Here is a 12,819-nt window from a genome sequence, read left to right on the forward strand (position 1 = left end):
AATAATTATATATAGATCCGCTTTTGTATGCAGCTTTTGCGAATTTTTACCCTGCAACGTGCATCTATAGAGAACAATTGTTACAATTTCAACGGTAGAAAATGGAACGCATGTATATTATAATAATGACTTACTGTTTACGTATAACTTTCATATACTTTCACGTTTCAACATTTGAGTCACGTTTTGTTGAAACAGTGATTTTTCTTTCTTCTTTAGCAATAAGATACAAGTCTTATTATTCGAAGTCTCTGGAAAAACTTTCACTGAGGAGAAGTCTTGGCTTAAGAGTTGATAAATTTTCTGAAATTAAATATAAAAGTTTCCATATTTAGAATTCAGAAAATTTAACACTCAGAGAGATTTAACACCTCATTATTGCCACCCCATAGTGGAGCTAAATAAAACTATATAAAACGATTGAATATAATAGAAATCTCATGAAATTAGAATGTTTCCTGTCGACGATATAACATTGAGATATTTTTCATATTTTAATAAGGATGTCGTAATAATCTATTATAATAATAAGATTATTATATTGTATAAATTTAATCATATTTTGACAAGTTTAAAACAAAACATTTCTAATTTTATTCAATGATTTAATTTCATTTAAAATTTTAACTTAAATTAATTTTAGATATTGATAATACGGTTTAACAATTGTTTTTCCTTGATTTTTGAAATCATTGATTTATAAACTTTAAACGAAGGTATGTTAAAAAGCTTGCAAATTCTTGCAGAATTTACGTCGCACGAATATCAATTATTGCGACATCCCTCTTACAAAAGAAAACGAATGTCAGCCGTATTTGTGTGTTCCTAAGTACTCGTATCACCGAGATAAGAAGCTTAAGCGCGACTGTGTTTTGAATCGCCTATGGAAAATTCTTCGTTAATACCTACCTCAATAATCGTATATACTAACGTGTAAAGCCCGCTTTAGACGTGACATTTTTATATATACTAGAGTGGACCATACACATACACATACATATACACGTACGGTGTACATGTACGTACGTATGTATGTATGTACGGTCCAGTTGAACGCATACAGATATGCACTTCTCTAATCATGTGTAATAAAAATCTTCAACAACGAGCGGCGATGACGTTTTTCGGTACATTATTGTTGCTAGGAGAGATTTCATCACAGATCGAGCCCCCTGATTATTTGCGATCGGAGGCTGTTATTCCGAGTGCTCTTCGATCAACTAGCGCGGCGCGTCTATTTTTTTCATCGCCTATATAAAGTCTAAGTAAACTCTCACGGCGATAAAAGGGAGAAAGAAAGAGAAAGAGAGAGAGAGAGAGAGAGAGAGACACGAGCTTAAGAGCTACTTCTTTGCTTTTCGCAGATATTTTGAACTGTGTAACTCGTCTTGGCCGAGGCTCGTTTGCAAGCTGCGTCTCGTACGTCTTTCTACTTCGGAAAATATCCGCGTGCATGCATTCCGATCGCGTGATTCACTTAAAGGAGTTCACTATGTCCACGATGCTGACGTAGGTCCCCACCACGAGACCCAGCAGTCCGAATACGATCAGGAGGATGTTTTTGATTAGTATGTATTTGAGGGGGCCGAAATCGTTGTCCGGCCACAATACGCATATCTCGATAATCGCCGGGAAGGCGATACCAAGAGCGGATAGACAGAGCGCGCCAAAGAGGGAGATAAATAGGCCGAGTCTCGGTATAGCGATTGCCAAAACGACTGAAATGACAAAGACAAAGTTTAGAATTATTATTTAATTATGGATTTTCAAAGATCGACTTATCGAATCTTATATAAATTTAGATTACTTGATTATGATTATCTAAGTACTTTTTAATATACCATATATTAATTTACATAATATTATAACCTAACAAATATATCTTAGAAGTTTGATAATTATATTTATTAATTTAATAATTTAGAAGTAATTAGTTTGTTAATTAAAGTTTTAATAATTGTACCACTTACATGTGACCATTGTAACGACAGTTCGACAAACGTATTCCCACAAAATTTTGCGGTTTTGTATTCGATGATCCAAATAAGTGGTCCACAGAATCTCAACGGGCACATAGGCTTGCAAGGCATATGTTATAAAAATGGCGATCGCGAACATTATTTTAATACTTTGAGCCATACTGCAATAAATAATAAAAAAGGATACATGAAAAATAATGTTTATAATGAGAAATTGATTATTCTTAATTGATTATTATTATACATTAAGGTAAATATCTCAAATAGATCTTTTATTTTAGATTACTCAAGTATTCTCTTGCATAAAAATTTAAATTTTAATATGTGGAATCTAAATTTTTTTTAATATCTGATTGTGTGATTTGGAGGCAAATGCGATTAATAATTTTATAATTTGTCTTATTGAAAATTGGAATCATTTCACTCTACTCACGCTTCTTCTTGCGGCAAATTAAAAGTGACACTTCCCGCAGCTTCAGATCCGTATTTTATATAGCCGAAAAAACCCATGATTATGTATAAAATGACTATCACAGTCATTCCTATATTCAATACTCCGCAGTAGCCTCCAAAATATTGCGGCGTCTTCATATTGTTCTCCAAAGCTATAATCTACACGACCACAGCATTATCTTTTTCGAATATTATTGTAGAGTAATATAAGGATAATATAATTATACATAATAGTACAAGCAAGCAAAATTTTTATAGAAGATATTCCTAAATAGATATTAATTTTACCTCTCAATTATGCACATATTTAATATTTTATTTTAGATATTAATTATAAAATAACAAAATAACAAAATAACAAAAATCAAGCTTCAAGAATGTCTTGATAAATAACAATTAGCAATTATATTTTATATATATAGCAATTAAATATTTTATTATATATATGATTATATAATTTCTAGACTTACCACACCGACGGCTTCTAACGCAAACAGCGTCGTTCCAAAATAAAGAGAAAAATTTCTTAATGAACCATACATTTCTCTTTCGCTGATTGACGGTAGATCTTTAAACATATACACTAGAGTCATGGCGAGCCCAACGAATGTAATAAGATTCGCTAGCGTGGAAAACGGTGCTAGTAACTTCAAATTTCTAATATAATTTATTAAAATCAACGGAAGCAACAAAATAAGCATGTGGGTCGTAACATCCAAAGGATTCCAATACTGATCTGCCACCTGCAGATCATTAACAAAATTATGAATGTGCCGTTCCCATTATCAATGATGTATGTTGAAACTGGCATGAATTGTTGATCAGCGAAATGTGTTTTCTTGATAGTAACGTATTTCAAGAATGCTTAATGTTAACATTTTTTTGTTTGATCGCGTGTAATTTAGTCATGTTGATTTACCTGTTTGATATTTGTTGCTACAAATACAATATAAACGCAGCAAATTCCCAATTGATATGTTATCATAAATCCGTCTACGAGTCCTCTGAAAATAATAGTATTTTTAAGGTCAATAATATTTCTGCAATTTAATTGCGGACTCGTGCATGTCTTCGTAATACATAATACTGAGTGAAATAATTATACTTTTTTTTGTGTAGCAATCAATACTTTTTTTTAGTTTTTATATATATATATAAACGTAGCAGCAGAATAACGTTCATACGTATTATTTATTTTAGTAAAATATATCTACAACAAATATCTATAACGAATACCTCGTTTATACTTATAGCTTTTTAATTTTACCATTATTAACTCATCACAAATTGGGTACACATAATATAAGCTAAATTATTTACTTCAAATAATTTCTACTTATTTGATATTAATAAATATTAATATTACTGTTTTATTTTTATTATGTCGTATATAAATATAAAATATTTAATTATGCTACAGTTATGCTGACAGTGCTACAGTTATATGCATTTTGTTTTTGAATAATATATATTTGTTTTGTTTGCTTTTTTTAATACGTTGTGAAAGAAAATAGTTAAACATAATGTTTCACATATGTATAAAATTATATATATATATATATAAATTTTATTTATTTTTTATTTTTAAAAAGTCGAGAACAGCCAAATGTGATAGGTGTGATTATATTGTCCACTATACTAATAAGCATCACTGCATATCATAAATAAATAACGAAAGATACTTACGGTGCATAAGGTGAAAACCAGCTCACGCATCGAGGCCCTTGCTCCAAAGCATATTTCATGCTATGTGGATAGCTCAGTATAGGAACTCTTAACCGTTTACACAATTTGTACTGCGCCTTTACGAGTACATGCAAGCAGTAGGTGCACAATGCCCCTATAATAATCGTAGCTATGACACCGACCAGGAGACCGCTATTATAAAACGCATTCGGCATCGCTAGGATCCCCGTACCTAAACTGCCCTTTAACAAGTGAACCAGAGTTTCGAAATTTCTGAAAATAACAAAAAAATATTTCCAAATTAATAAAACTATTCTCGAAGAAAATGCTGCATTTAAATATGATTATTCATTTTTTTTTTTATAAATATATGTATATGCTGAAGTTCAACTTTTCTCACCTAAAAATTCATAAGTATTTGTGTGTGTCTCAACAACTTTTAATAGCTAGCGATTGCATTTGAATACTTTCATGAAATTAATTCTTATATATTAATTATATTTAAATATTCTGTAAAAGTCTTAATAATTCTTTAAAAATATCTCATATTTTAATAATTGCTATTGGAAAAGATGATGAAAATATTAAAAATTTTATTACAGATGTGAAAGATAATTATAAATTAATAAATTATTAATAATTTATAAATAATAAATTAATAATAAATTATTTTCTTTAAATAGGGTATGTTTTCTTTCAATAAAATCGTTTAATTATTATTCATACTTACGAGGTTGGATTTGGTCTATTTCGATATTTATGAGGGTCATAATCCTCCGTACTTGTGCTTGGAGGTAATACAGTTTCCGTATTATTTATGCCATCTGCAGCAATTTCATTGTTGCTCCTGCGTATAAATTTTTAAATAATATTGATGTGATAGACATAAGTATAATGAAAAATTAAAATAAATTTTATAAATCAATATCTCTGTATATATATATATATATATATATATATATATATATATATATATACAGAAATATTGATATATATATATATATATATATATATATATATATCAACTATTTTGTTCATTATTTTTAGATGTTATATATCTATTGTACATTATACAGAAAAAATAGCAAGTTTGAATTTATTTAGTATATTCAATATTATTTAATCATACTTATAAGGACTTTGAGAGTCAATCAGCTGCATATTTATATATTCTTCCTTCGAGTTCTCCATGATTTCGCAAATTTCCTCTGACTTGTTTATATCACTAAAACATTTTTTGTTATGTTTTATATGTTATTCTCATTAAATTATTTAAATTTTTTATGTATACACTACACACATTACATTAAATCTTTTAAAATTATTTAAACAAATAGTTTAATTTTGCCATTATTATCTCTAGCAACAAGAAGCAATCGTAATTATATATTATAATTTTAGATATTGAGCAAATTACTTATTAAAATTATTTTATATGATGTAAGACATTAATTTATCTTCTTAGGAAAATAAATAAAATAGTTATTAATTTTATTTTAATTTAATTTAAATAAAATAATTGCATATATAGTAATATAAAAATTGAAATGTTGACTTAATTTTGTCATAATCTCGTTTTAATTTTCAACAAAAATGTGAGACTCGACCTATATCAGGATACATTCAGATACATTCAACTTCTAATCAATTGGGACAAATGTGGAGCAATGCAATAAAGGAAAAGTGTCAATTCCCCATTGCGAATTCCGTTGCATGCGGGTTTAGTACATTCTTTACAGAACAGATTGCTCTTAATTATTGCATTGAGGTCAAATGCAGCTTGAGGTTAACTTACTGAAGGTTGCACTCGGGTATCCTCGCACTTCGCTATTTATGCCTTTGACTGTTTTGCATTGTTGAACCGAACGATTGATCTCAAATACGCGCGAGGACAAAGTCTATTCTCGTAAAATTGTAAATTCACATTTAACGGCGCACGATGATGCACCTCTTCGCATTTAGCGATGTATCATTATAATTACAAATTATTATGGGATAATTGTAATTTGCTTAATATCTATAATTATTTAATAGCTAATTAATTCTTTGTGTTATGCACTGCAAAAGCAATGCACTGTGTTACGAAGGTTTGATGTGCCAATAACTCAATAACATAATAACACACAGACATCTAATTTTATACCAAGGAAACATTTTCTATTCTAAGGTCATGGTCGCGACAGAAATATCTGGGAAAAAGGAAATCATTATCTCGCAAAGATTCCAGCGCATTCTGTCTATATTAAGACAAATTGCGCTTGAACCTTTTAAGTACTGTATAAATTTGTGTTATCTGAATCAAATTGAAATAAAACAATTTACTGCGTATCAATAATGTACGTTAATATATTTAAAATAATTAACAAAATTATAATAACTGATAAAAGTCGTTAGATTTAACATTTATTCTCTAATTCAGATTCATATTTTTTTTACTTTAAAGTCGCTATTTTTTGATAAATTCTGTGAAAACTATAAAACTAACTTACCTATTATAGTTTCAATCAACTTTCAGTAGTTACTAGTATAGATCGTAATTTTCTTTGTTTTCGGTTCTGTACTCCTGCAAAGAAAATCAAAGAAAGCTTAGATGACAGAATATAACTTCTAGTAATAATTATTTACAATTTTTTTAAAAATTGAGGGATACAGCGTGATTTCAAAAATACCCAAACATAATAATAAATTACAGTATATGAAGAAAAAATAAAAAAAATTCACTGTATAAAATAACAAATGATACAATCAATTTGTTAATACGGAAGAATATTCGCCTAAGCGTACATTGAACATACGTGGGTTAGCCGTTTAAGTATTACAATCAGTCCTCCTAATTCTTACTTCCTCAGCGTGCACGGGAGGGACCTGACGAGCTATGTAGCTTCATGCGTGGAACAATATGAGTGGAATATACCTTGTCGATCCACTAATTTTAGGCCGTCGGAAGAGCCGTCTCTGCCAACGAAAGTCATTTTAACAAGTGTCATGCTATTTTAGAAGCATTTGAGAAATGAGGCACGCGAATATGAACAAATTTTGTAAAACTATAATTGAGAAGGGATAACTGAAGTTAACTGAGTTAACTCAGAATTGAAACTGAGAAGAGAAATTTGTTTCGCGTATTCAAGTCATTAAGTTAAAGATGCTTCCGCGACAAATATTTTCAAATATTTCACGCTTGCAAAACAGATTGTTATAAAACAGATTAAAAGAAATAATTGTTAGGAGTAGTAATAAACATGATATGCGACAATTAATATGTAATAAATCATATGACAGATTAATTAATACACAAAATGCATTACCGCTGATAATTTTCCGTTACAAATAATGTAACTGTAATAAAACATTCTTATTGTCAATAGGTATGTATAAAAAAATTGATAAAAAAATAACGAGATATTCCGATGTAAGAAATAAATATTACGCGTGATTTATATTTAATTCATCACGAGTAGTGCATTTGCAATGTTGATAATGACTCAGTTTAAAATGATGCGTATTACGATATGGTTAAATTGTATCGAGAGTCCACAGTCAGTACTCTTCCATCCGTTTAATCATTCAATCTGTTGAATTCTGCGCTGACGCGCACTGTTAAGTTTGCCCGATGTAAATTAGATAAAAAAAAGGCAATAAATATCCATTCTAATGTAATATAATTTGAATATAATAATTAGATTAATTATTAAAATGTAAGTAGATTAATCAATTAAAATAAATATTTTTCAGCCTGTTATGTTGGTTTTCAATTTATGAAATAAATAAATTCTTTTTCTATTAAGTTAAAATATATTGTAACAGTTAAAAAGAGTAAATTATTATACGAAATAATATGTCATATTAGTTTACATATATAAGATTAAAGCAAAGTGCCATTTTTTTAATTGCTATAGATGTATTATAATTTTAGAGAAAATTATAGATTGTAAAAAAAAAACTACAAATTTTAGGCGAAATTTACAAATTATTTTCGAACAAAAATAGTTATAGTAGAAATTTCCTGTAAAACAAGAAATGCGCAAAATGCATGACGTAAATACAATATAGTCATTAAATGATGACGAAGTCTTTTTGCACAATTAAAAAACCTGTCACTGCTATTTGCCGACTTAACGAATAGCTAATGTAATGCGATATCAATTGAATCGGATAAATGATTCAACTATTGTATAACAGTTCTTTCATCGATCTTAATAGTCATTTCATTGTTTATAGCATTTAAAATAAAAGTTCAATTCATTAGAAGTATAAAATATATATATTCCGATTTATTGACAGGTGTAGCAGCTTTAAAGAATGAAAGTCAGTTTTTCTATTAGTAATTTAATTTAATTAAGATATATTAGGGTTGGGCAAGTTAATGTTCTTTTTTAGCTAAATTAAATCGCAAAATTAATGGTTTATAAAATTAATTTAGTTACGTTAAAAATTACATGACAACAAGAAGTTAATTCAGTTGAAAATTGCGTTAAAATTAAATTAATTTAATAAGTAATTAATTAATTAAATTAATTAATTTAATAATTAAGTTAAAAGTTAATTTTAAAAATCATTATTTACATTAAATTAGAATATAATTTTGTTAAATTAGAATATTTTAGATAGCAAAATAATTACAATAGAAATCATCAAATAAATTTAATATTTTAGTTGTAAATTAAATTTATATGAGATAATAAAGAAAAAATATTCTTTTATATGGAAATGCATTTCTTCTTTTACAATTTTTTCTTCTACATAAGTAAATTTTTAATTCAGGAAAAAAGTTAATAAGTTAAAGATTAAAGGTGTGTTTTAAAAATAACTAGTAGAAGTTATCAATTAATTCATTTAAAATTAATTAAGTTAAATGAAAAATTATTAACTTTATTATTTAAAATTTTTAACTTTATTAGTTAACTTTTAATTAGTTATAATCCTGAAATATATATATATATATGATACAGAGCATTAATTTAAATTCAATTATTTTCATAAAAATATCACAAAACTACAATGTTGCTTACTAACTATTGCATTAAGCAATTACTGCTCATATAAAAATAAACAAATTTGCAAAATAAGCAAATCACATTTTGCAATTGTTTGATAATAATGTTTCATGTTAAACAATTATTTTATAAATTGAGGTAGAAAGAAGTTAACACATATTATACGTTAAAAGTCCATGTATAAACTGTAAAGAAAAAGATTATTATTTAAAATATTTAAGTATCAAAACATACACAGGAAATAATTTTTATCTGATAAAAAATTTATCATATAGGAACATCATCATTATATATATATGATTATATATGGGCAGTTTTTTTCATACCTTCAAATTTAACTTTTTATAAAAGAAATAATGTGAAAATTGTTCTTTTAAATGATTTTTTATATCTTATTATTACTGATTATTTTTCTTATATCAAACAGAAATTTTACAAAAGAAAGAAACTAATATGTACAAATACAAATATTTTTCTTATATAATATTATATATATACATATGTTCTTATATAAAAAAATCTTTTATCAAATAACTATCATAATATTATTGATTATAATAAGATACTTCATGAAAAGGATTATAAGAGCTATCTGATTTCTCTCTTGTGCAAATAAACAACAGTTTTTTACAAGAGCTTTCAATTTATGAAAATAAAATTTAATAAAAATGATTACTTCAATCATAGTTATAAAAGATGATATGAGCTAACTAACTAACATAATAGCTTTCTGCCTACGATTCAATGCCATTGAAAGAAGAATTAATATAATCATTATAATGTCACCACTAATGATTCAGTAGCCAATTGTTGTTATAGTATCAACGACAATAAGAATCGTTGGTCGTCCAAGAACTGTAATAGATATATTTGAATCGTAACTATGATCAACAAATATAAACGATTACAGTTAAAAAAGTGGATCAATTCTGACGAGATATTTTTCAACATTTAGGAGACAAAGACAACGAGTAATAAAATACATTTCGCAATCAGAGAAAACAGTGAAGAGACGTGCTGTTGTCAAAGCACTTCAATCGATATTCAATTCGGCATAGAGTATCATTCTGGTGTGAAGGATGATTGGGGTGGCAAAGGGTTTCAACTTACCGGATTAAATGCATCCGTAAACGCGACGACAACCCCCGGATGTAATTCGACTCTGAGGAAGTAACTGGCTCACGTTACGTTAACGCGTCAGCGACCAACCGAGGATGTCTCGCGACTGCCCCGCACCACTTCAATTTCTGCTGTGGTGTACGCATTCAGCATAGCTTGTCACGTGATGCGGCCAGTTAAAACGGCATCTCGTAAATGCACGCGGGCGGATATTTAGGCAACGTGAGATTTCGAGTTCACGCCGCGTTTGTTTCTACATCACGCAGAGTTCCACGTCCGAAGACATTCGGAAAATGTATTTACGAGAAAATCGCGCGATTTAAATTTTCATTCGGACGGAATTACTGATTATGTTAGATATCTTCCTATCCCTATCCACATCGTCCACATTTCGTCGGAATTGTTTGGATTAACGATTTCCGATCGAATAGAAAATCTAAGAGAAAATTTACGATCTATTTCTGATAAAGGATGCAACGTCATTTCTAATAATAACGTAAAATGCAAAAAATGGATGAGCTTCTACTATCGTTACTAACGTTAATCTAAAATTTGCAATATAGTGCTGTATTATTATAATGAAAAATATGAAGAATATAATCATTCGATATGCGTGCGACAATATGGACAATATGTTAGTGGCGCGCACAAGACTTGAGATTTATGTGACGAGTATACGTGGTATTAAAGTGTAATAATGGCGGTTATGATGGGGGAATGCTCAGGTTTTATTAAGAGAATCGTATTTCCAGTGTCGATTATCATAACACATGAAAATTACAAATAGGTTTTTGATATTTATATATTTACAATTTATTATGATAATATATTACTATAACTTAAATTAAAACTTCCATAAAACTTTTTTTGCTTATTAATTTAAAATTGAACAATTAAAAATTAAGATGCTGATCTTTGGAAAAATCGCTTGTTGCTCATACACGAGATATTAAGACATCTTCGTTATCTCTTATTTTTTTTTTATTGTTGCTACGCCTGTATATTTCAAGTAAAAAAAATCAATCAATATTTCAAATAGCTTTAATTATTAGCTTTGCATAAATCGTACAAATAATTTGCACAAATAGATAAGTAATTGATTTATATCTGTGTGCTTTAATTTATATTTTTCCTCAAACCTCAACATTTATCTTACAATTTGAGAGCTTGACATATGTGTTATATAAGCATCCTGTAATGGAAAAGCATAGTTTCTGACCGCCAAGATATTTGTGTAATCTGTTGGTTAATGTACGAAAAAATAACGACGAAACTTGTAGTACGTCGAGCGACGAGAAAAAATTGGACGGCTGGTAAAATTAGAATTCGAAGACTATCAGCGAGAGTGACGTTGTGAGAGCTACGTTGATAGATTAGACGAAGTATATCGTAAATATATGCTGAAAGGAAGCGCAATAAAATCCGTATATCATAATGTTTTTCAGTGTTTATTTGTACCTCTTGATATATTTTATACTTCTTCGTAGGAGAATAAATTTCTTTTATTCTTCTTCATAGAAAAAGAGATTAGATTAAGAAGAGACTAAGATTGTTTGTCATATTACCTTCATCGTACCTTCGACACATTGTGTCGTTATAAAATTATGATAGATAACATAGGGATGATTTTTCAAATCAGTTGCGTCGTTAAAGAGATTTAATCGATGATCGAATCGTGCATGTTGATGATTTACTAACAAGATGACTGAAATATGTAACAATAGATAAATTGTATATATATATATATATATATATATATATACACATTACCTAATTGTTATTGATATATGTATCTCTAAATTTTAAAATATGTGAAAATATTTATTTAAATAATATTGGAAAGTGTTTGATTTTTTATGTAAATTGTTTTATTAACAGTATTGTTTTCTTTATAATAAGATTTTGTTTATTTTTATAAGAATTGTTATAAATTTTATAACAATTTGCTTAGTTTTATTTATAAGTTTTATTAATAGAATATCTTGTCTTTTAATATTAAAATATTTATCGATCTGGTTATCTGACATCTATTTTATAAAGCAAACAAAGGAATTAAAAGGAATAGAAGAAATTGATCTGAGACGTCATTACTCTTTGTTTATTGTAAGATTTAACGTTTAAGTCTTTAATCTTTTGAAATGTGTTGACAAGACGTCTCAGGTTTCGAACGTCAGCATTTAAAAGTTGTTTGTATCATCATTGAGATTTGTGGAATTCAATAATAATTGAACGTAAATTGAAAATTGTACGTAAATTTCAAATAAATATGCGATTTAAGATTCAGAATTTAAGATTTGGAATCCTCGTTAGTGAAAAGCACCATCAGGATTATGTAATGCTGACGCATTTATAATGTATTTTCCCATTTTGATCGATGTGATCTGGACTTTTCTTCCCTTGCAAGTATAATGGAATTCAGTTCAATAAATTCATTTATTTTTAAGACACGTTTAATAATTGTTTAATAAGTATATTAAATTAATTATTTAATCTCTTATTTTTAAATAAATTATGAAACTTTACATATTTTATATTTGTTCTTTATACTTAAACAATACAAATGTGTTTTGTGTGTGTGTGTGTGTGTG

General features: G+C 28.0%; 1 protein-coding gene across 3 annotated transcripts; it reads right to left on the reverse strand.

Annotated features, from left to right (window-relative positions):
* Positions 1 to 1,120: 1,120 nt before the first annotated feature.
* LOC105429161 (proton-coupled amino acid transporter-like protein acs) lies at positions 1,121 to 12,033 on the reverse strand. 3 transcript variants are annotated; one of them, XM_089077924.1, is made up of 11 exons: positions 10,223 to 12,033; positions 6,914 to 7,073; positions 6,608 to 6,681; positions 5,248 to 5,343; positions 4,849 to 4,965; positions 4,119 to 4,391; positions 3,352 to 3,436; positions 2,903 to 3,175; positions 2,413 to 2,591; positions 1,971 to 2,140; positions 1,121 to 1,718 (listed from the first exon to the last, which is right to left on the reverse strand). In XM_089077924.1, the coding sequence occupies exons 4-11, from the start codon at positions 5,307 to 5,309 to the stop codon at positions 1,474 to 1,476; spliced, it is 1,404 nt and encodes a 467-aa protein (XP_088934050.1). In that variant the 5' UTR covers positions 5,310 to 5,343; positions 6,608 to 6,681; positions 6,914 to 7,073; positions 10,223 to 12,033; the 3' UTR covers positions 1,121 to 1,473. The 3 variants fall into 3 exon arrangements, with proteins under 3 accessions (XP_088934050.1, XP_088934051.1, XP_088934052.1); XM_089077925.1 differs by having other exon boundaries at positions 6,903 to 7,073; XM_089077926.1 differs by lacking the exon at positions 6,914 to 7,073.
* Between the last annotated feature and the right edge of the window lie 786 nt (positions 12,034 to 12,819).

Source organism: Pogonomyrmex barbatus, unplaced genomic scaffold, assembly GCF_055798465.1.
Source record: "Pogonomyrmex barbatus isolate J1 unplaced genomic scaffold, ASM5579846v1 scaffold20, whole genome shotgun sequence".
In the NCBI taxonomy this organism is placed as follows: domain Eukaryota; kingdom Metazoa; phylum Arthropoda; class Insecta; order Hymenoptera; family Formicidae; genus Pogonomyrmex; species Pogonomyrmex barbatus.